Below are 25768 nucleotides of genomic sequence, written 5' to 3' on the forward strand. Positions count from 1 at the left end.
TAGGACTGTCTAATTTATTTCCTTTGCTTCAAATGCTACGTGTATGCTAACTTTTGGGTTCTGAATTTCTAGTCCTTTTCCTCTAGCTCTGGACCCAGATTGCCAACAGCACAGTCATACCTGAATGTGCCATATTTATCAACACTGATACATCCAAAACCAAATTATTCCCTAAATAATGTCCTAACTGGTCTTCCTGACACTGACATCTTCAAATTTGTTTTGCATACAATCATCAGAAAAAATACTTTGAAAAGTAAATATGCTTTTATGTTTATGGTTTTTTAGTGAGTTGCATTGTCTGTGGAACCAAGAGTACATTCCATAACATTTCTTGTGAGGCCCTTCACAGACTGGCAGTATTTTCAGCCACTGTCGTTACTCATCTTGAACACCATTCACTGTAAGCGCTTTCTTCTCTGAAAGCGCATCCGTTTTTCCCGTTGTGTTCTAACATGTGCTGTCTTCCAGCACTGTTAAGCTCTATTTGATGCTTATGGTCCACACCCCCAGCAATGCCATTTCTTAATGAATTCACATTTTGCCTCATTTCCTATTTGTTAGTCATTACCTTTTCTAAAGTCAGGTAATTGGATTATACATACCACTACTAGCATAGCACCCATACTGTGTTATTGCCATTGTATTATTGTCTCCCCTAATACCTTAAATTCTTTGTGGGCATAAACTTTGTCTTTATTTTTCTGTCTTTTGCACAGTGCCTTGAACATGAGATTCATTGACTGAAAGAATGACTTCCCATTCTTGTAAGCATGAAGTTAAGGCCTTCCTGGATACTAAAGATTTGCAATCATTTATGTTCTAAAAAGTTCCAGAGATTAGAGACACTATCTTTAGTTCCTCTAAGTATAAACATTCATGGCACTTTTTATTTGAGTGTTTTTGAAGAGTAACAATCCACTCTCTGCCTTAAAAAAACAATACAAATTCAAAATGATTTTAAGTTGAATTAGCTTTGAAAATATTTCCCTCCTTTCCATTGTAGCACTCACCACCTCTACTTTTTATTTGTAAAAACATGTCAGTTGAACTCTTGATATATGCCATATGTTCATGAATTATCAGATTACTTGAAATCAAATCAAATGTGTTTCTTTTTGGGTTGTATGGACCTCATACACTGATATATATCACATTTTTTATTTAAATAATTTAATGTATCAAATTGTAAAGCTCCTCCAAAACAAGCAGGATAGGATGTTTCACAAATCAATTAACATATATACCAAGCTATGAAAGTATAAAAATAATGAGCATGTTAAAATTTAATTACAGTTGTAAATTGATTTCCTTTTGTTGGCAGAAAGAACATAGTTTATTAGCCCAGGAATAGGTTCACACTGTTTTAACATCAAGCACTTCCAGATGAAGCTTGTTAGTGACTGCCTCTCAGATTAAGGGGAAAAAACCCTCCCTGTGGTACATGAACTCCTATTGTTAAGACATAAATAATCAGTTCATCTCCTACATGGATGAGAACAAAGAACATAATAGTACACAGAGCAAAGATTAACTTAGCAAATATTTTATAACCCCATTAAAGATGTAAATTTTAAAACATCTTATGTTTGAGGAGATTTTTATTTTTCTTTATGAATGCCTCAGTCGTGACATAGGTGCTAGTCAGAGGGAGGAAAAATAACTTTGGCTTTTGAATTAGGTAGATGCATTATTTTAAGCTAAAGTAAAATAAAATCCTTTAATTAGTGTCATTATGCTACATATATATGTATATGTGTGTATATGGGCATATGTGTATAAAAGGCTAAGGAAATGCTGTTTTTTTGATAGCAAGAATATTTATTTTCAGATACTTATTTTGTTTATTTTTAAGCCAATGACTAAAAATCAGAATTTACATTTTAAGGAAAAACACCAATGAAAATATGCCTTAAACTTAGAGGTAAAGAGACTGACTTTTTGTACAGCTTTCTTTTTAAATTTTATTCTGTATTTTCTAGTCCAGAATCTAAATCCTCACTTTGGGAAAAAAAAATGCATTTTCTAGGCTAATTTTTATTCAATTTCACTCATTTGAATTTGAGCTTGATACAGTAGACAACAAAAACAGCTCTGGAGAACAGTGTATACCCCCTAAAATCTGAAGATTATTGGCAAAGGAATGTCTTCATAGGGAATAGAAGCCAAGAAGGGGAGTAATAATTTCCCCACAGAAATTTAAATTTACTCAAACAATTATTAAAATATTTCTTGAAAATGACTCCCAAGTGTTTCAGGAAAGACCAAGTAAAAATTCTTGACATTTATCCTAACTTTTATTTAACTATTATATATTTTGTATGATTTATAGTCATTATTTTTTAAAGTTATCTTTAATCCACAAATGTACAGGAAATTTTTTATAGGAAATTTTGCTTTGGGATACCATTTTCAGTGTTGTCTAATAATTTCAGATTTTCAGAAATTGTGCTTTTTCCTCCACTCTAATTTATCTTTTAAAAATCAATAATTTCATATGTAATATAATGTTTAGTTTTCATTTATGAAAGGTTTGCACCTCAATTGTTGTTATTATTTAGTCACTAAGTTGTATCCAGCTCTTTTGCAAACCCATGAACTGCAGCCTTCCAGGCTCCTCTGTCCATGGGATTCTCCTGGCAAGAATACTGAAGTGGGTTGCTGTTCCCTTCTCCAGGGGATCTTTCTGAACCAGGGATCGAACCCGCATCTTCTGCTTGGCTGGCAGGCAGAGTCTTTACTACAGAGCCACCTAGGAAGCCCATTACACATCATTAGGTTAATAAATTGCATATTAATATTACTTTGACATCAGACCTCTCATATTTCATAATTTTGTTCACAGGATTGTTGACTGTTGATTCTTAAGGCTATTACCTGTATCCCTGGGGCAGGATTTTTGCCTGTATTGAGATGCTTCTTTATCTTTTTTGTTACAATTTTATTTGCATTTTTCCCTCTGTTTTATCTGCAGTGCCTTTGTTGCCGAGTTTCTAACCTTCAGCAGACTCAAGGTATCACCTTTCACTGTGGAATGCTTTCAGAGTTGTCATTCTACTCACTTTTCCTTATTGTTGCCTTCTGTAAAGCTTTCCTTAGTCTTATTACAATGATGTCTTCCCTATATTCTGCATCTCCCTTTGGGATAGTGTAAGGAATATAAGCTTTGAAAATTCAGATTGTATTCAAATCCAGTGTAGTTTTTACTGCTGTTAGCTCAGTGACCTTGAATATTTATTAACCTCTCTGAAGTTGTTTCCTGTTCTGGAAATGAGCTTTATTTATAGTACCTAACTCACGGCTGGGCTCTTGTGCGGACTAAAGGAATTAAAGTGCCCAGTACATTGCCTGTTATTTGTAGTCTGTAGATGCAGATCTCTCGATGTCTATATCTAGTCTGTAGAGCCTGGACTTAATAGCAAGTTCCCGTCCCTCTACCATTAATTACCCATGGTTACTAATACTAAGTAGTTTCCCATACCTCTTATTTCTCTTCTCTCAAGTTTTGTCCATATCCTCTGCCAGATCTTGAGGAGAGTGAATGCCAGTTACATAATGTGTAATTTGAAGAGCAGTAGAAGAAAAGAGAAAAGCACTGAACTGGGGTCTTTACTATAGTCATAGTCTCGACAGACTACCTTCTAATATTCATCAGTACCCCAAGTGAGGCACTGTTTTGGCTAAACACTTTTAATATGTTAATTATTCTTAGGATTACATACTTAATTTAAAATTTGTTGTTACAACTCAAATATTTTGTAGTAGACCTCTTGCATGATATATATGTTATATACTTTTTCATTAGGACTTCTGCATGTAACTTGAAATGTGTCAAACATACTAATTTGTTTGGGGTGACTGAGTAGAGTCTGATAATGCCAGTCATCCTTTTATGATGTCTGTTTTCACATCTGTGAAACAAGGCACTGATCTCCCAAGATTTCCAGTCCTGATGGGCTGGCTCTCAGTTTTCTTTCATAATAATTTTATATTGGAACACTTTAGTATTTATTGTTTAAAGTGCGTTTGTTTTCTGTAGACCCCAAACAAAAGCAAAATTTTCACCATTTAAAACAATAAAAATAAAAAGCAGAATTTGGGAAAATTTAGAACACTGAAGGTGGGATTTACATAATAGTTTGCTGTAATCCTCCTGTGCTTTAGAGTAAGTGATTAGTTGTGTTAGCCACAGGTTTGGAGCAACTTTGTGATGTCTTTATGGGCTCACAGCATGAAACCAACAGCTACAAATTCTTGTGGCTGAACCACAAGTCACAACTAATTATCAAACTTTAAACAGGAAAATCTGTAATCTGTAAACTTAAAAACCCATATAACCTTAACCCAGTGGCATATTGATATTGAAATAATTAATATTCTTAAACTTGCCCACTTTGAGCAGTCTTTTATCAAGTCGTTTTTTTAAATCCCTGTAAATAAAGATCAAAAATGTTTGTATTTCTATGAGTAGATTTAAGTATCTGCTTCATAGGTACTTGTTATTTTGAGACAAAATGCCTTCTAGCAGTTTATAAGTTCTTAAAGCCCTCTATATTTTGTGTAGTTTTTCAATGTAGTTAATTTTTAAATAAAAATATTTTTGAGTTGCTATAGATTTATGTTCAGTTGTAAGAAAAAAATAAGGGCTCTTTCTTGCTATATGCCCTTTACTCAGTTTCACAACCAGTAAATTGGTATTGATGTGATCTACTGATCTTAATTAAATTTTCCACTTTTGCATTTATTCATTTTTGTCTATATCTGGGCATATTGGTTATTTGAAATTTTATTGTATGTGTAGGTTTGTGTATCTCCCTCCATAGACAATATACCAGTTCTGTAATCACAAGGACCCCTCCTTTTATAACCGCACTCACCTTTCTCTTGCCTTTTCCCCCAGTCCCTGGCAACCACTAATCTCCACCTTCTAAAATTTTGTCGTTTCAAAACTTTGTATAAACAGATTTATACAGTTTTTAACATTTGAGATTGGCTTTTTGTCATTCGGCATAAATTCCTTTGAGAGTCATCCAAATTGTTGCATGTACCAATAGTTCATTCTTTTTTTTGCTGCTGAGTTGTATTCCATGATATGGAATACATAGTTTGTTCAACTCTTCACCCATTGAAGGCTCTCTGGGTTCTTTCCAGTGTTTGGTTGTCACAAGTAAAACTACTGTGAAAGCTCATGTACAGATTTTTGTGTGAACATATACAAAAGAGGCAACTACTGTTAATATGGTAATTGCATGTTTAATTTCCTAAGTGGTTTCAATGTTTTACTACCTCCAATGAAATAAGATAACCTTACTTCTTTCTAAGTTCTTTTAACCTCCTGCTTTTTAAATATCATTGTTTTGAGGATCAGGTGATAATCAGTTTTTAGTCAAATATGAGTTAGAAAACTCATGAGATAGTCTGCTTTATGCATACTTCTGCCTTTCTGTTGTTCTTTATTCCTTTTTCATGCTCAGGGTTCCTTCTTTTGTTATTTCCTTTTTGTTTAAAGAACTCCATTTAGCCATGTTTCAAAGATGGGTCTGCTACTTACTGATTCTTTAGTTTTACCTCATTTGAGAATGTCTTTGCTGCTGCTTCTGCTAGGTCACTTCAGTCGTGTCCGACTCTGTGCGACCCCGTAGACCGCAACCCACCAGGCTCCCCCATCCCTGGGATTCTCCAGGCAAGAACACGAGTGGGTTGCCATTTCCTTCTCCAATGCGTGAAAGTGAAAAGTGAAAGTGAAGTCGCTCAGTTGTGGCTGACCCTCAGCGACCCCATGGACTGCAGCCTACCAGGCTCCACCGTCCATGGGATTTCCCAGGCAAGAGTACTGGAGTGGGGTGCCATTGCTTTCTCCAGAGAATGTCTTTATTTCCACTTTATTCATGAGGGATATTTTTGCCAGATATAGAACTTAGGGTTACCATTTATTTTGGCCTGGACTCCTGTTTAGTCCAGGAGAGAAATAAGCCTACCTGCCTAGCTTTCTGTTCTAGATTAGGGATCAGGAGATGCTGAGCCTACATCACCTTGTGCAGTTGCTGCAGCCATAAGACATCCTGTCTCCACATTATTCCTCCAGTCCTGGAAGTAGTCTGCCTTCCTCTTTCTGCCTTTCAGAGTCCTTTGGTAAGGTTATTTCCAGGGTTTAATAGTTGTGCTTAGCTGGAAAGAACTGTAAATATGAATCTAAGCCATATTATCTGGACCAGAAGTCCTCCTGTATTTTTTTAAAATGTGTTTTCTTCTGGCTTGGCTTGCTGTTAGTATTTGTTTATGAAACATGTTCTAGGTTTATTTAAAGCTCAGTTGGATGAGAAGTTTTCTGTAAATTATACAGTGCTAAAAAGGACTTCAAAATATTAAAATATATTTTGCCATTATTTAGAGAGCTTTGCCCCAACAAAGATTAAATCCTTCTAAGATCAATTTTATTGGCTACAAGATACTCCTGTTTATTCTTATTTGTTGCAACTAAAACACTTTTCTTCATTTGGGGCCTTAACAACAGTAATGACTCTTGTGTGTCTATTTTCTGTGTTGCTAAATCCTTGGCTGCTGCAGCAGATGGGAAAGACCAATTCCACTTCTATCTTACGATTGCACATGCTCACATACAAAACTGAGTCTGGTCCTGAGTACCCTTACTAGTCTACAGGCTTTTGCCATATTCCTGTTGATCATAGCAAATTATTTAGACATTAATGCCAGCCTGCAGATAGGAGGACCTCATCATTTTATCATGAACACTTAATGTTTGGCAAGGAAGTAAATCAGTATTTTCTATGATCCTGTTCATCTTTGAATGTGCAGTACCTAGACCAAGTCCTCAAAAGTTTCATGGATATGCAGTGGGAAATAAAATTAGGAATTCAATAATGGGGACAAGGTGGGTATTCTTGTACTTATACATGTATAGAAATAATTTTCCACAAGTTCCATATATTTTCCCAGAATTTTTCATCTAGGCTTAAATTAATATGTTTGAGATTCAAAATGTTGACCCCGTGTTGTTGTTCAGTTGCTCAGTCATGTCCGACTCTTTGCGACCCCGTGGACTGCAGCACATCAGGCTTCCCTGTCCTTCACCATCTCCCAGAGCTTGCTCAAACTCATGTCCATTGAGTCAGTGAGCCATCCAACCATCTCATCCTCTGTCGTCCCCCTCTCCTGCCTTCATGCTTTCCCAGCATCAGGGTATTTTCTAATGAGTTGGTTCTTTGCATCAGGTGGCCAAAGTATTGGAGCTTCAGTTTCAGCATCAGTTTTTAAGTTAATCTTTCTACTTAATTTTTTCAGTTGACTTTTAGCATCATTTTCATAAACTATCAAAGTACTTCTAAGTTGTTGGTATTTGTACATTTCTTTATGTAATGTTCTCCTAAATTATGTATTTGTGTGTTGTTTCTGTTCATATGTTAACTCAAGAAATTAAAAAGACTCTGAAATTAGGTTTTTTTAATGTGAGAAATCACATTATAATTTGTTTCATTTTAGTTTAGATTTTTGTGTGTATTAGCATCTCCTAAATCAGACCCCATCCATCTTCCCCTGCCAAATTGAGCAATCATCTTACTAATATTTTGGAAATACCTTTCGACTGCTATATCTTTAAGTGATAATGTATGCTTTGTACAATTTATGTGATTTATGTATCCATGGAATCTTGGTAGAACTGATTAAAAGGACTATCTGTTTCAATGTAATTGCCTTTGATAATTAACGTTAACTAATACAGTAAAAGTAATGAAACAGTGAGATACCTGAAAATATTCTTGAAATTCTAACTTAACTAGATTAAAGACAGATTTTGTGTTTATGAAAAAATGGAAGAGTAAATTTAGCCTATAATTTAGATTAGAGTTGAATTAAGTATGTGAGAGTATTTGAATCACAGGAAAGTAGAAGTTATAAGAAATAATATAAGGAAATGCCAGTAGGAGAGTAAAATGTGAGTAATGTTTTCTATATTCAAGGAAAAAGAAGTACTAAAGAAGTCTATTTTAATAATAAAGGGAGATTAATATTTCAAACATTAAAGGGTTTAGAAGACATTTTAAAAGGGATTCAAATATCTATTACTAACCTACTTTAGCAAATGAATCCCTTGTAAAAAAAAATAGAAAGGAATGAAGTTAATGAATATATTTTGCCATAGGAGATAATATTAACTCTTCTATATAGCCTCCCATTTATTACAATTTCAGACCTACTTTCTCATTATTATTCCTACCTGTTTCTAAACTGGAAACGATAATGAGTTTGTCCTTACTTTCAGCAGTACTCACTTTCCCCTAAAGATCCCATTATTCCTTGACTGCTCGTCCTATTTTGTGTCTCGTCCCTTCATAGTAAGGGTCTCATGCCACTCGTCTTGTGAGAGATGGGAGCTTCGTCACTGCATTTTGTCGTTACTAGGTGAGCCCTTCCTTAAATCTCTCTTTAGTTAATATACCTTCGTTGTTTTAGTTTGCTTCATGTATTTCATTGTCCTCTAACTGTTAACCTTCCCATATTCTATTTTGTTGTATCTCTCCTAAAGAGCATATAGTTGGATTTATTTTTCAGTCACTTAATCTTTGACTTTTATTTGCAACATTTAGTTAACTTTTAATATAATTTCTAATGTAATTTTGTTTATATCTTATCTTGTTTTATTCTATTTGTCTTACCTACCTTTTGTTTCTTTTTCTTGGTTTTAGATTTTTATAATTCACGTTTCCTTGCTTCTGTTCTCTTAGTTGTTGCTATATAACGTTTATATTTATCAAAGTCAAAATTTAGTGATTTACCATCATATTTACCAGTTTCTTCAATCCTTCTTGAATTTCAGACCTTCCAACTTGTATTCCTTTATTTTCACCTGGAAGTATATTTTAGGAATTTCTTTAAGTGAGTAGGAATATTTTGATAGCACACCGTTGTTTTTAGTTTAGAAATTTGCCTTTTATTTCATCCCCAGTTTTAAGAGATTGGTTTTGGGGGGCATACATTTCTGAGTTAACAGTTACTTTCTTCAGCATGTTAAAAATATAGTTCCACTATTTTATGTCTTTCATTGTTGTTCTTAAGACAGTTGTCAGTTCAGTTGCTAGTCCTTAAAGATAATGTTTTTCCTTTTCTAGCTACTTTTAAGAGCTTTTTATCTTTGATATTCTGTACTTACTGTGGCATATCTAGGTATTGATTTCTTTTTATTTCCCCTGTTGGATTTATTTAGCTGTTCAGTTCTATGATATGGTGTTCTTCATCTTTTTGAATGAATTTTCATCTATTATCTTTTCAGATATTACTTCTGCCCCTTTTTTCTGTCTCTTTTCCTTCCATAAATTTGATTAGAAATATGTTAGATTTTCTCATTTTGTCTTTTCTGTTTTTTGTAGTCTCTTTAGTTTGCATTCTGTATCATTTTTTCAGAACTACCAATGTATTCCTTAATTTTCCCTACATCTGGGTCTGATATGCCATATAGTTTTTAATTATATTTTTCATGCAGTTTTTTTGTCAGTTCATTTTTTTATCCACTTCATTTCCTGATGAAACTGATAACATTGAGCATTTTTTCCAAAGGGATTAATATATGTGGCTCATTACTTTTCTTGATCTGTTCAGAAGTATTTTTTTTAATTGAAAGATAGTTGATTCATAATGTTATGTTAGTTTCAGGTATACAACATGGTAATTTTATATTTTTTACATTGTTCTCCATTTAAAGTTATAAAAAATTGGCTATATTTCTTATTCTGTGCAATAATCCTTCCTAGTAGGTTTTACCTTCTCATTCCCTCCTCTTGTCTCACCCACCTTCGCTGTCTCCACTCATAATTGATAGTTTGTTGTGAATGTTTATAAAAATCTCATACGGATATGTATTTTTAATATTTACTTATGGCTGCACTGGGTCTTTGCTGCTGCCAGGGAGCTTTCCGTAGTTGTGGCCAGTGGGGCTACTCTCTGGTTGCGGTGCGTGGACTTCTCCTTGTGGTGGCTTGTCTTGCTGAGGAGCCTGGGCTCTAGGGCACACAGGCTTTAGTAGTTGCTGTGCATGGGCTCAGTAGTTGCAGCTTACAGGCTTACCTGCACTGTGGCATGTGGGATCCTCCTGGACCAGAGATTGAACTGGTATCCCCTTCATTGCAAAGTGGATTCTTAACCAGTAGACTACTGGAAGCCCTCGTACAGATGTTTTTAACCTTAGGTAGTTTTAGCTTTTATTTTCTAAATAAGTTAAGCATGGCATATAATTCAGAAAGGTATAGGAAATATATGAAACCGTTTTCAAATAAAATACAGTGAGTTTTAAGTAAACTGGTTGGTTATTAGGAAAGAAACCTATTTGTTAAATTTGAGATTGAAAAGTGTTAATAGATAGTAATAATATAAATAGTAGCTTATATTGAATACTGTGTTTCAGGCACTGTGTTAAGTTGCCTTATAGATGACCTCATTTAATGGGCACAATACTATTTCATACATTTTTAACAACCAACTTAATTTTTTTGTTTCATTTAACTCTTCAACTAGGTAAATGTGAGCTCTTTTATAAAAATGTTGAGTAACTTAACATTTTTTATCTGTTCATCAGCTTTACTCATATGTACCTTTTAAATACTACTAAGAAAATCATTGATAGAATGACAACTGGTTAACTATACCTCCATTATGAGCAAACACATACCAGGTCTCCAATTTAATGGTCAGGGGGCCCTTAGTCCTGTTGTTGGAGACATAGTGGCGTGTCTGCTCCCTTGAACACTACCTTTTTCACAGATCATCCTCATTCTTTTAACACATTCTTTATTTGGGTAAGATTATAAGACAGCTTATTAGAAGTTAGCTCTCTCAGCTATGATCACATTTTAGCCATTCTTTTCATAAGTTTTAGAATTGTAGTTAGGAGACGTAAATCCTAGTCAAGTAAGTTTCTGCCATTATGTAGTCATTATCACTTTGGATAAGTCACTGAACATTTTGATTTCTACATTGCTAAATTATCTGAATCTAGCAATTTTTCAGTGCGAGAGTTTGACAAACTTTTTCCAGTAAGAGGCCTACATAGTAAATATTTTAGACTTTGCAGTCCAGGAGACAAAAATGGGAGATACTATTATGATATAAGTACTTGTATATAAGTAAGAGAGAAAACTCTTGTCTCACTCCACCTTGCTGGCCTGTCATAGGTGACCCCATTTGTGGGCATGGTTTGTACTCAGTTGCCATCAGCTCCAGACATTCTTGGAACAAAGAGGGAAGGGAACTGGCTGGCAGAATAGGAGGAGTGGCCACTTATGGTTAGTTTCATTCTTTGTCACAGTGGCTTTCTGTCCCTGTGTACTCTTCTTTCCCTCCGGAGAATCCAGCTTTCTTATCAAATTTCAAAGAATTGCTAGTATACAGACTGCATTCTGTGATATTCCCCTCGTAAAAATAAAAAATGCTATAGAAACTTCATGGGTTGGAAATTAATTCTAAAATAGCTTGGGGCCCAAAGAAAAAAATCAAAGTGGAAACTGGAGTATAAAACTATTTCCAGGATAGTAAACCAGTAGAATGAAAAAATAGTATAAATCAGTTCAATGAAAGGCAAGAAAGGAATGAGAAAGACACATAGAAAAAATAGAAAAGTTGACACAGTGGTAGAAATAAAATTTTTAGAATATCATTGCAGTGAAAGGAAATAGAGAATATATTCCACCCAAAAGGTAAAGGTTGTTAGACTGGCCTATAAAAAATATCCCTCTGCATATTGTTTATGTGAGAGCTGTTTAAAGTTAAGAAAATATAAAACTTGTAAGTTTTAATTGAAAAAATGCTTTGTATTTGCTAAATATAGTCTTTTCTGTATAAAATACTGTGGTATCTACCCATCTGTTAGTTTTTAAAAGTTGTTAATATTGACAGCTGACTGAACACTGTCTAACAGTTCCCCCTTTTAAATTACAATAGTAGAGTCTGTGTAGTATAATAGAGTGAGCATGAGCTCTAGGTTTGAATTCTTACTAAGCCACCTGTCAGTTCTGGAGTCTGAGGAAAGTTACTTAACATCTCTAAGAATCATTTATAAAATGAGTATAATAACATCCACCTTGTAGGGTCACAAGGCATAAATGAGATGCTATGTATAGAGTACTTGGTACCAAGCAAATCACTACTACTGTTATTGTTTTTATCATTCAGAATGTTTACTGCATCTCAAGGTATTGATCACAGAGTAAGTGAACGTATTTTTTATTATTCCTAAGGCATATGATTAAGTATTAAAGATACTGTAACCAGCAGTTAGAGATCACCAAGTCTCCTGATCTTCCTTCTTGCCATTGTTGACTGCTTTTTCTGTTGGCCTTCAGGAGATGAGGGATAAAAAAAATTGGGAAAAGAAAGTAGGCTACTCAGAGAATTCCAGCTCTTGGGTCAGCTTTGTTTCTTGGATTTCAGAGCACTGAATACTTCTGTCAGCGTTATGCACGTGAAATTATTTTGGATTTTGATTTTTGACTTGTCAAAATACACTTTTGCCATTGTTAATCTTCCTGCTGTTTTCCTGACTGCCTAATTGAGGATCAGTTTAAAAGCAAGACTAAGTCTAGATCTGAAGGATGTATTTCTTATCTAACCAGCTACTCAACTCTGAAAAAGGCCCACTTTCACATTTTAACTGCTGGATTCTCAAGGGAGTGCAAATTTGATATTCTGAGGTATTTGGATAGAAAGTTCATAAAAATTTTATGGAGAGAAGGAATGTCCTTTGTTTATAGTTTTTAAAGGTTAGCAGTCATATGTGTGTCGTTAGTTGAAATAAATTTATCTCTAGTGGAATCCTTAAAGGTTGATCATTAGTTTGATTAACTAGGACGTTAAGCGTATGTACAAATTTGTGTATACAAATTTCAAAGTAGTCATATTTGCAGATGCTCTTGTGAATTCTGTTATATATTGTTATCAAAGTAACTATAAAATGTTTCAGAAACAAGGACATCATGCAATCTGGTTAAACCATTTTCTCATAAAAACGCTTTTCTTATTTTTAGATTACCTCTTTAGTGACCCTTCAGCTGTTAACCCTGGTTGGCCATGACGATCAGCTTGATGAACCAAAGTACAAATGCACAGTGTCTCTAGACTTCATCAGAGCTATTGCTAGGTAAGCATAGAATAATCATTAATGTAAAATGTCTTGAATTATGTAAATGATATACTAAATATAAAAATTAATCTTCTTCCTAATGTAATGTCATTAGTCATTTAAGCAAGAGAAGATCATTTAAGTGCTGAGAATGACTATTTCACTGTAGAACGAACCCTCTCATCAGATTTACAAATGACAAAATTCAGAGAATTAGTTAACATGTTATATGGCAAAAATCAAGATTCTGAGAGTCTGAGACAGACTGGCATAGTGGTCCTATAGTAGCAAGGTAGGATTTAATGGGCAGCTAACTACAGACAACTTGAATATACTGTAGTGTGTGTGTGTGTGTTTGTGCTAGTTGCCAAGTCCTGTCCAACTCTTTGCGACGCCATGGACTATATAGCCCACCAGGCTCTTCTCTCCATGGAATTTTCCGGGCAAGAATACTGGGTTGCCATTTCCTTCTCCAGGGGATCTTCCTGACCCAGGGATTGAATCTGTGTCTCCTTCATCGGCAGATGACTTCTTTACCACTGAGCTACCTGGGAAGCCTGCCAGTTATCTCTACTAGTAGCTTCTTATTTTCTCAAACTCCTATCCCTCAGGATTGGATGCTCTTTAAGTGCTATCCTTTCTTTTTGTTGCCACTTCTAGATAGTTATTTTCTCCCCAATTTCTTGCAGAAATTTGAATTTCTTTGAGACTGTTACAATCTGGCTCTATTTCCCTCTTTTTCTAATTGATTATCTTCTACCAGCCTCCCAGCCATTCCACCACATGTATTGAAAAGTAGAATATGTGGTTTACAGGTTTCTTTTTGATCTAGATTCTGATTCTTGACTGTATTCAAACCACAAGTCCAAACATCTGTGTTCACTTTGTTCAGCAGTTACTGCTTCAGAGAACAAAGTTGAAACTGAATTGAGAATTCCTTCACTACCTACACATGTGCCCATCTTCTGTCTTTCCTTTATCAGTAGATTGGGGTTCTGTGTCCTCCCATATCAGATGGGCTCTTTCACTTCTGCTCTGAATTCCATCTCCTCGCCTTTTCAGCCCTCAGACTATGTATTCTCAGTGGCACCCAACAGGATTGACCGCTCTCTTTTAAAACTCTCCTCCTAGAGTGCATGATTCCAATCTTGTGATTTTCATCTTTATTCCTTGGCTGTTTCTTCTCAAGCTCATTTGTCAGCTTATCCTATCCACTGACCTTTACATTTAGTTGTTCCTTAAGGCTTGGCTCTTTTCATATTTTTTTTTCCTAGACTATTTTTACTTTACTCCTGACTTCAACAACTATGTATGTACTAGTCATACTTCCCAGTGTTTTAGAGGCGAGACCTTTTTTCTAGTATTCTTGACTTTCCGATATTTCCCACCTGTATCAATATATTTCCAAAACTGAACTCAGGAATTCCCCCTCTTCTGCTTGCCAACAAAAAAGGAATGATGCTGCTTTCTTTCAGTGTTCCCTGGTTCAGTGATCAGCACTGCAGTCTGTCATGTTGCACAGGCCTAAAACCTGGCAGTCACCAGTGACATTTGTCATCCCCCTTCTCCCAGTATCCAGGCATTAGTTTTTCTGAGCCTGTCAGGTCCGTCCTATGTTCTCAATTCGTTCACTTTTATCCTTTGTATCATTAATGGTCTAGATCAAGCCCCTGTTCTCTCTTCTCTGGTAACCTTCTAATTGGTTTTCTGTCTACTTTTATTCTCTTATGATTTGTTGTCCACACTATTGCCAGAGTGATCTAGTAAAAATTTAAAGTCACCCATCTACTTAAAAGTCTTCAATAATTTCCTGTAACTCTTAGGATAAAAAACCAAAATGTTTAAAGTAACTTTCAAGGCCCCAGTGACTTGGCTTCAGCCTTTGTGCCCAGCCATACCTACCATACACACATCTTCTGTAGATATTTACACTTTGACCACTTTGGGTTTTTTGTTGTTTTTTTTTTTTTTTTCAGTTCTTCATATTCACCATTCATTGCATATGCAACACTTTTCCAAATCCTCCTCTATCCAGCTAACTGCTACACAACCTTTAGATTTCAGTTTAAATGCACCTTGAAGAAGCTATCCTCAAGCATACTATGACCTCCCATCGTCCACACCCTCCACCTCACTCCCACACACTATTCACAGTTAGTTTATCCAGGTCCCCTTATCTTCTGAGACTTACCATTATTTTATTTAAATAATTCATTCAATAATTGGAACTCATTTTTCTTCCTACAGTATAAGCCCATGAAGAGCAAAGCAGAGACTGTGTCAATCACTGACTTGCTCAAACCTTCTCAGAGGGTGGGAAGAATTGAGAGTAGCACTGAAACATATGTATTACCATGTGTAAAATTAGATAGCTGGTGGAGATTTCCTGTATGACGCAGGGAGTTCAAGTCCAATGCTCTGTGACAACTAGGAAGGGTGGGATGTAGTGGGAGGTGGAAGAGAGGTTCAAGAGGGAGGGGACATGTGTATACCTATAGCTGATTCATGATGATATATGGCAGAAACCAACATAGTATTGTAAAGCAATTATTCTCCAATTAAAAATAAATAATTTTAAAAATTGTGAGGTTACTTAAAATTATAATTTTAAAGGATAAAAACACAGGAAGATACTCACGATACAAACTTAAGTGGTTAAAACAGTAATAAAAAAGTTGTACATCCAAGAAAGGTAGAAAAACCTAAGGCAAGGGAATAATGGTCAAAATTGTTGGTTACTGCCAAGAAATCAGGCAGAGTCTATCTAATGGTAAACCTGTCATTTGTGACTTTAACAAGAACACTTTCAGGGATACAGTGGGTTACAAGTTAGGATATAGTGTATTAAGTGGTATTTGTGAGTAAGTTGATGCCGCACATGAAGAGAATGCTTTTTATTCACTTAAGATTTATTGTGATGTTCATTATAATCACTATACTAGGCTTTAGGGATGTAGCAAGATGTATAACAGATCTGTATCCTGCCCTCATGTATCTATTTTCTAGACTATTTTTTCTATAAAGAGGAATAGAGGATTGTTACCTACTAAACAGCTTGTGGGGGCATGAGTAGCTTATTATTTTTAAAAATATGAGCATATTTAAATGCTGATAGGAAAGAACTTGCAGGGAATAAGAGTTAATAATAGAAAAGAGAGATAACTAATTTAAAGTCCTTGAAAAGATATATAACATGGGATTTAGAAACATGAGTTAAAGAAATAGCCCTAAATGAGAGAGGGGACTCCTTTTTCATTATACGAGAGGAAAAGGTGGTTTCAGATGGAACTGAATTTAGAGATCTGTTGGCAAGAAGTTGAAGGAGCTCTGATCTGAGGCCTTCTATTTTACGTGTAAAGGTAGAGGCAAGAGACTTAAGGACAGAAGTACCACAGTTTAAGACAAATATGGATATTTGAAATAGCTGCCATGGGGAATGGAAGAAAATGCTAACAAGGAAAGCAACTTGCTGAGAGCATTGAAGGCCCAGTTGAGGTTCCCGACCTTGAATTTACAGTGGCACCAATCTGTGAAACTTGTGATCTTCTCCAACAGCATTCCATGTGCTGGGTACTGGGACAGCAAAAGGGTGTAATTGAAATCACATAGGATTGGGGTTTTGCCAGGTGAATTCAGTGGATGCTAGCAATTGAATGCTCGAGGTGACTAACCATCGAGTCTAAGCTAAGAAAGGAAGTAAAGCATGTGGAGGGCTAATAGTTCAGTGTCTGGCACTTAATACTCAGCAGTTATTTGTAGATGAGGAAAAGGTGAAGAGAGGTTTGTACACTGATTGTTTCCAGGTGTTCTAGGTCACTTAAAGGAAATTGGGATCAGGGTGGAATGTCTGAATTTATGTGTTTTAGAAGTAGAGCATTGCTGAGTGTGATCATGAGAGTAGAAAAGGTCATCTGGGGTAAAAGGGACAAGTGCAGTGAAGACACCAAAGCTGAGGCAGATCTTGGAATAGAGGGGAAACTGAACTGGATGCTGCATTGTTCACTAAGAGGTGGTGACAGTGGGATAAAGGGCAGTTAGTGGAATGGTTTGAGTCTCACAGGAGCAGAGCCTTTTGCACATGGACAGCAGCCTCACATGACAGACCTGCCTGGGCTGTAGTAGAGTCTAACGTCATTGGAAAGAGCTAAAGAGGAGACTTGATCCCTCAGTGGGAGCCAACTTTCAGTTAAGCCTGGTTGAGAAAAAACCATTCAGGGAAGAGGTAGAGGACATAAAGGACCTTCTTGACCAAGGAACTATGAAAGATTTGGACACAGAAGCAGTAGGAGACTGGTTCTAGAAAGGGGCACAGAATATGGAGGTGGAGTATGGAAGAACACAGCTGAAAACATGCTTAATAAACATTGTACTTGAATTGTTCTTAATGTTAATGGTAGTTGAAGTTTCTGATATTTTTCCCTCCACAGTCTAGGAAGACACTGCAAAATAACTTAATATTGTAACTTAAAGTTGTGTGATTGCAAACTCTCTGAAAAACCAAACTAAGAAAGAAAAATTCAAACTGCCTACATAAATAAAAGGAAATAAAATAGTACCCCAAGAGAAAAAAGTACGTCAATGAGGTGAAAGCATCAACAACGTGAAATAAAAGGATGAAGGCAAAATTATCCTTCAGTTCAGTTCAATTCAGTCACTCAGTCGTGTCCAGCTCTGTGCGACCCCATGAATCGCAGCACACCAGGCCTCCCTGTCCATCACCAACTCCCGGAGTTCACTCAAACTCATGTCCATCGAGTTTCGCTGATGCCATCCAGCCACCTCATCCTCTGTCATCCCCTTCTCCTCCTGCCCCCAATCTCTCCCAGCATCAGAGGCTTTTCCAATGAGTCAACTCTTCTCATGAGGTGGCCAGAGTATTGGAGTTTCAGTTTTAGCATCAGTCCTTCCAAAGAACACCCAGGACTGATCTCTTTTAGAATGGACTGGTTGGATCTTATTGTAGTCCAAGGGACTCTCAAGAGTCTTCTCCAACATCACAGTTCCAAAGCATCAGTTCTTCGGTGCTCAGCTTTCTTCACAGTCCAATTCTCATATCCATACATGACTACTGGAAAAACCATAGCCTTGACTAGACGGACCTTTGTTGGCAAAGTAATGTCTCTGCTTTTGAATATGCTATCTAGGTTGGTCATAACTTTCCTTCCAAGGAGTAAGCATCTTTTAATTTCATGGCTGCAATCACCATCTACAGTGATTTTGGAGCCCCCAAAAATAAAGTCTGACACTGTTTCCACTGTTTCCCCATCTATTTCCCATGAAGTGATGGGACCAGATGCCATGATCTTCGTCTTCTGAATGTTGAGCTTTAAGCCAACTTTTTTACTCTCCTCTTTCACTTTCATCAAGAGGCTTTTTAGTTCCTCTTCACTTTCTGCCATAAGGCTGGTGTTATCTGCATATCTGAGGTTATTAATATTTCTCCTGGCAATCTTGATTCCAGCTTGTGGTTCTTCCAGCCCACCATTTCTCATGATGTACTCTGCATATAAGTTAAATAAGCAGAGTGACAATATACAGCCTTGACGTACTCCTTTTCCTATTTGGAACCAGTCTGTTGTTCCATGTCCAGTTCTAACTGTTGTTGCCTGACCTGCATATAGGTTTCTCAAGAGGCAGGTCAGATGGTCTGGTATTCTCATCTCTTTCCTTAGATAATCAAAATCCTTAGATATATATGCCATGTAATTAACTTCTAAGTAGTCTAAATTCTGATTTAAGAATTACTCCTAGGCAGAGTACCACCAACACTATTTTTGTTTATCCTATTTCTTTCTAGATGCTTACTTTAGAAAATAGTTCATTTGTGTTCAGTGAGAGAGAATCTTCTATAGTATTTAAAAACTATCTTTGCAATGTGTGCCCTGTTTTAATGTTGCCCTTGCAGTTACTTTATAAAATTCTGCTGTCTTAAAATGATACATGTGGGTGGGAATCAGTTGGTAAGTTACCTGTTTATATTGGAGAATGGAGGGATGATAGGAAAAAGTAGTTATCATCTTGAGAGTAAATGTTTCTTAGAGGGATGATCTTACATATTCAATTCCCAATTAATTTAGTTTGTTTTGTTTTTAAGTCCAAAAGCTTTAACTGTATGATTCAGTTTGCTTGAGTACTTCCCAGTGGCAAAGCAGAGAAATAGAATGTCATGAACCTTTTACAAATGCTTAGTGTTTTTAAGTCAGTCCAATCGTTCTATAAAGAAAAAGTTATTGCACAAATTATGCTGCAGTGTTAAACAATTAGACAAGATGGAGTTCTGCCACTAACAAATCACAGTATTTTCATTGTTTAAATTCTAGTACTAGTGTGTTATACGAACATTTCTCTTTACCTATCACAGCATAGTTGCAATTCTCTGTTCTCCGTACCTCTCATACTATTGTAGTCATGGCTTCATATGGATCATATTGTATGGCTTTGTAATAGTCTTATCAAGTAACGCCTTCTAGTTCTATAGTGTTGCAACTTTGTTTTAATCATAGCTTCTTTAAACTTTCCTATTCAGTGGGGAAAAAATTAATAAATCCAAAAGACAGTAAAACTTAACATTAAGGTCAATTTACTTTGTCACTTTAGGTTTATAACCTTAGGGCCCAAAGTCATTGTAGGGAAATGGGCCTGGAGAGATGTACAAATCCAACTGTCCTTTTTGCCTATGATTAAAAATAGCCTACTGTGTCTTTTGTCTTCTCAGACCCTCTAAAAAAGATGTTTTCAACCAATCATAAAAAACCTTTTCATGCTTTTTTAAAAGGTAATTTTTAGTGGTACATTGTTACTAGTAAATTTGGGGAGTTCTGTAATGGGCTTCCCTGGTGGCTCAGACAGTAAAGAATCTGCCTGCACTGACCCAGGTTCAGTCCCTTGGTCAGGCAGATCCCCTGGAGAAGAAAATGACAACACACTCCAGTATTGCCTGGAGAATTCCATGGACAGTGGAGCCTGGCAGGCTACAGTCTCTGGGGTCGCAAAGAGTTGGATATGACTGAGCAAATAACACCACTAACACATAGTCGAATGAAAGGAAAGCGCATAAAAATAAATAGCTTTATGATATAGCAACCATACCTTTTGTGACACTATGCCTGAGATAAGTTTTTTTTTTTTTAATAAGTATTTTTAGCTGTTTTAGTACCCGCAGTGATAACAGGTTTGTTTTGGCAGTGTTTTTATGCAACTGAAAAGTTTTGGTGTTCTTCAGAGAGGCACTCTTGTGAAACAATTAAAGTACTCTTCATTCCATCATTAGGTGCCACAAAGCCATAGCATCTCATTTGAGCTATTTTTAAATGTTTTTGCATAAGTAGTATCTATAGTTCCCTATTCCTGATTTTTAAAAAAATTTGATATGTCAGTCATTTGCTTAGAAACTTTTTTAGAAAGTGTATTACAAAATGATAGACCAAAACACCAATTAATGGTGGTTTAATAAATAAGAGCATGCAATTAGTGAATCTTTAAAAGGCTGTTCTCATATGGATGATTATTTTTGCAGATTGAATACTTTAAGGCTTTAATTTTATACTTATTGCTAGATCATTATATCTAATTATTTTGACCATTTATTCAAATAATAAACCTCCAAGTCTGAATATCTATAGTGAAGAATGAATTTAGAGAAAGGAAAATAATTACATGTCTGTCTTCTGCTATTTTATTCTGCCTGCCGTCAGAGTACAAAAATATACATTCATATCGTCTGTTTGTTGTATCGTATTCTTGGATCATACAGATTTAGTTACAATACACACACAGGTCAGCCAATGTAAAAAGACTGAAAAGAATGAAAACTACAAATGAGGACAGATGAGCTGTGCATTATGTAATGATAAAACAGGTGTTTGGGGAGATAAACAGTGTTCAAAAGCAAAGAAGATTTAAATACTGCTGCATCTGTAATTGCTCTATTCTGGTTATTAGACAAAAAGCAAATAGCTTTCAAATGAAATCCAAACTTGCTGTGCTATAATTGAAATATATGAATGTTGGATAGTTCTGACTTCATTTACTTTCATTAGAAAAGCAAACTTTATGCATGGGAGGGAAACTTTTTAAAGAAACTCTGTTCCTAGTGACAGGAAAAAGCAATGTTAATTCTGTCATGATGCTTTTGACGGTATCATACGGTTGTTTAGCATTAGTTGTGAATTATTTGGCATGTGCTTCTCAGAATCATGCGTACAAAGCTGAGCAGTCTAGGGGGTGAGGATGCTAACATACTATCTGTTTTTGTTTATAGGACGGTGAACTTTGACATAATAAAATACTTGTATGATTTCTTGTGAAAACAAGCTTCAAAGCCATATGGACACTGTGACAATGACGAAGCCAAACTGTGTTCATCCAACTACTCAGCTGGCCTGGGAGAGGAGTTCTTTGGCTCCATTGGATTTGTCCAGACAGGTGCTGGCCCAGCATGGAATCTGATGAAAAACTCTGATTGGTCTGGGTGAATGTGAGCAGAAGACTATTTACCAGGGACCCTGGAGTATTTGGAAAGAACGTGTTAATTATAAACAGCAGGGTCTGAGCACAATCTGTTCTATTCTTAATGATGTTATCTTAACACTGAAATTGCCTGAAACCCATTTACTTAGGACTGCATTTTGCTCTGTGAACTATCCCCTGCGCTTTGAATGTGCCAGCAGCCCTTGTATATAAGCCCAGTCTTTTCACTTCCTCTCCCCAGGAGCCTCTGCAGTTGCTTGCCAAAGCAGATTTTCCTAAGGCCACCACTTTAAAAGATCATAGTTGCAAAATATAATAAGTAGAAGTTTTTTGTTATTTTAAGATCCAAGTTTATATGTGTTTATCTTTCGCCCTGATTTTCTCAAAAGGCAAGGTAGTTTGATCAGATAGGGCAGCTTTCCACCTCTAAGCCTCCTTGATAACTGCGGTATACTTAGGTGAGATTTATCTAGTCACTCTGGCAATAAACTACTCAACATAGCTTTTTAATCTGCATAATGGTTTTTTTTTCCTTTTTTTAATCACTGACCTTTAATAGTTCCACAATAAAAGTTTTCCTGTTATATCAGTTATGAACCTGGGGTCTGATTTTCTTACCTACTTTTGAAGTTTTCTGTTAGCACTTAAATGCTTGAAAATTATTTTGAACAGATTTAAAGTGCTTAATTACAGAGCCTGGTTTTAATTTCAGTTGCATTTTATACTTTCCTTCTTTTTTTGGAAAAAAAATTCTCACAATAGTCACCTTCAAATAGGAATAGGAAGCCTATTAATGTAGTGACGGACACTTTCTGGATCAAAGAAAACAAGGAATTGTCTACTTCCGTTTATTTAGAGGTACTGAGTAGGGGGAAGGAATGAAATTATTTTTTGTCTCCCTACATAAGATAAAAGATAGCAAGGAGCACCCTCGCCCTCTGTCTCTTGTCCCACAGAAGATGGTGAAATTTTGTGTTCTACAAGATATTTGGAGAAGCCAGGGGCAGGAAAAAACCATGTGCATTGCAAATTCATTGCAAATGCACTTAGAAATCTGTGCATCATTCAAGTAGAAGGTAGTGTAGCTGATTCAAGGAAGAGCAGTGCCACTTGAGGGAATTTTCACCCCCTTTATAGTTTGCTATCAAGTGGCAAGTCTACTGTGCAGCCTTCTTGGATAGCCTGGGATCCGTGTGCATTTTGAGGGAAAAACTCCAGAATTTGAGGAGGGAAAGAGTTTGTCAAATAGGGGACTGGGGAAGACAAAAAGGAGGCAAGGGTTCCTATATGTGACTCTCTATGCCTCCTCACTACAGGCCACCTGTCCCTGCTTATCTTGCACTGCCCGACACTGTGCTACCAGCCCTATGTGTGGCTTCCCTGCAAAACACCTTGTAACCAGATTTTTCCTGCCTCTGACTGGACCGTCAGAACTTTTATGTTTTGTAATTTACTTTCTAATGGCTTGCTAAATGACTCACTAATTTGATTAATTTATTTAAACAAAGACTAACAGAGCTTAATATGGATATTAGCATTTTAACAAGGGTCATCTGCAGATGAATTTTCTAATTAGAAGATATAAATCTCCAATTAAAGGGGAGAATCTAATGATGAGAATTATGCTGGCTAGTGGGCCAGATACCTAAAGAGAGGATGTGCTTAAATTATTCTCAGCATTTATTCTACCTAAATCTAAAAATGATTTAGGAAGTAGAAAAATGAAGTTACCAAGCTGTGGGATTTCAGATTGTTTATACAGTGGTTATCCCCCATTTTAAAAATGTCTTCTTTCCATTACTGTGACTCAGGTATATATGGTTAGGGGGAAACCTTACTCCCCTTATTACTTTCCAGTTTCAATCCCTAAATTTGTCTTCATTGCTGAAGCAGTTCTTTTTCAGTAATTCTGGAAGGGATCCTGATCCAACAAGCCTCTTTTCATTAAGGCCTAAAAAGTCAAAAAAGTGTCAAGTCTCTAGGGCAGCAGTTAAGAGTTGGGGCTCTGGAATCAGATACCAGCTGTATCTCTAGGAGCTATGTGACATGAGGCTGATTATTGAATCTCTCTATGCCTCACCTACAGTGAGGTACACCTACAACTTCTCTCTTGGAGTTGTTTAGAGAATTAATAATTAAGTTGATATATCTAAGGTGGTAGATCTCAACTGGAGGGAGTTTTGTCTACCAGAGAATATTTAGCAATTTCTGGAGACATTTTTGATGTAACAGCTGGGTGTGTGGTGGGGCTGGGTAGAGACCTTGGATGCTCCTGGAAATAGAGACCAAGCACTGACATTTTGTCTTTTTTGATAATAGCCGTGCTAACAGATGTGAGGTGATGTCTGATTGTGGATTTGATTTGCATTTCCCTGATGATTAGTGATGTTAAGCACCTTTCCATGTACTGTTTGGCTGTTTGTATGTCCTCTTTGAAAAGATGTTCAGGTCCTTTGCTCATTTAAATTTGATTTTTTGTTCTTTTGGGGTTTTTTTGCTTTTGAGTTTTTAGAGTTCTTTCTGTCTTCTAGATACGAGTCTTTTATCAGATATGTGATTTGCAGTTATTTGCTCCTAGTCTGTAACTTGAGTTTTTATTCTTTTAACAGTGTCTTTTGTAGAACAGAAGGTTTTAGTTTTGATGAAGTCTGATTTACCAGTTTTTTTTGTATGAAATATGGTTTCGGTATTGTAGTTAAAAAAATCTTTGCCTAACAAAGGTCACAAAGACCATCCTAAAGGCCCACATCAGAATTATCTGATCCAACTTTCAGTAGTGCCAAGATTGAGAAACCCTAGTCTAAGTAAGGTAACTGGCACACCATAATTGCTCAATAAGTGTTACCTGTTGTCACTGTCCTGAAATATTTGTGGCCTAGAAAGGAGGTCAGTGATGGAATGCAATAGCATCCCAACTAAGTAAAGAAAAGGCACTCTCACCTAATCATATCTAGGAAACTTCGTGTTAAAAAATTTGTAACTATTCAGATGGACACAATACCTTGGATTTTTACTTTAGGAATTGAAGGATTTTAATTCACATGCAGGTTTCATTACTTATTTTTCAGGATCTTGTTAAATAGTCAAAAGCTGAACTGAGAATGATCGTATCAGAGAGCAGGTGACTGAGGAGTTACATTGTTTGCCCTCAAGGTGTGATGGCTGAACAATTAGTGGTATGCTTCCAAGGGATTTAGTTAACCAGCAACTGTTTAATGTAATTAAGGTGGTCTGGAGCAAGGAAAGCTCAGCAGAAGAAGTCTCCTTTGTTCCTCCAAGGTATGCTCTACTCTGCTTGTACTATGCAAAGAAAAGTAGTGGACCAAATCCAGGAATAATGCATCTTACCGCATTAAGTACTCAAAAGAGAGTCTCTAAAATAAAAGATGAAATGCAGCACTGCTCCATGTGCATGATCAGGACTGTAATAGCATCCTCCACTTTCAGCTGAAGTCTCATACTGCTGTGCACCATAGTTGCACCTTATGCCTGTTTCCATGAGCAGAGACTTGGATTGGAGGTAATTAACTGGAGGTTGATACTATTCAACTTCATCCCCTACATTTTGAAAGCTATATCTCCTACAAAGTGTGACTGTCTATCATATGTAAAATAGTTTAGATAATTTTGCATGTAATTTCAGTCTGATGACACAATTTGCTTTCAAAAATGCTTAGATTTCTTAGAGCTCAAATCCTTCCTATCAAGATATCAACATTTCACTCAAATTGGCTTTTAAATGCCCTGAATGCACAGTTAGTGTTCATTTTCTAGCAGTGACACATTCATGAAGCACAGTTTGAGAAGTAGAAATTTGGTAGAGCAGAGAAAATTATAATCAATTCATTCATTTAACTGCATGTTGATGCACAATAATGATGGGAATTTTAGGAGGCATTCAACTGTTTGAGTAAATAGTGGTAGCTTTGGCATGAGGAAAGAGCCTGGATTTTAGAGGCAGTAAAGATTTACATGGAGTTTTGGATAAACTATAATCCACTTCATTGGCCTTTGAGGAAGTTGAGAGTCTTATTTAATGGCAGTTTCCAAAAAATTATTCAATATTCATAAAAAAATACTAAGTATCAGCCATGTGTAAGGCATTGTGTTGGGTGTAGGAGATACAGCAGTGGACAAAGACAAATTTCTGTCCTGAACAACAAGTGCTATCAG

At 36.1% G+C, this 25768-nt stretch overlaps 1 protein-coding gene across 2 annotated transcripts in view; it reads left to right on the forward strand.

The window, feature by feature from the left end:
- The window catches only part of ORC5 (origin recognition complex subunit 5), a 74522-nt gene extending 52338 nt beyond the window's left edge, over positions 1-22184 (forward strand). Inside the window, exons 13-15 of one of the 2 annotated variants that reach the window (XR_001917979.1) lie at positions 2975-3014; positions 13032-13144; positions 21387-22184. Coding sequence is in view for 1 of the 2 variants with exons in the window: in XM_005679112.3 (XP_005679169.1) it covers positions 13032-13144; positions 21387-21432 (159 nt within the window). In the remaining variant the exon portion in view is untranslated. The remainder of the gene's footprint in view (positions 1-2974; positions 3015-13031; positions 13145-21386) is intronic. The other variant, XM_005679112.3, reaches the window with a different exon arrangement.

Source organism: Capra hircus, chromosome 4 (genome assembly GCF_001704415.2).
Source record: "Capra hircus breed San Clemente chromosome 4, ASM170441v1, whole genome shotgun sequence".
Classification (NCBI taxonomy): Eukaryota; Metazoa; Chordata; class Mammalia; order Artiodactyla; family Bovidae; genus Capra; species Capra hircus.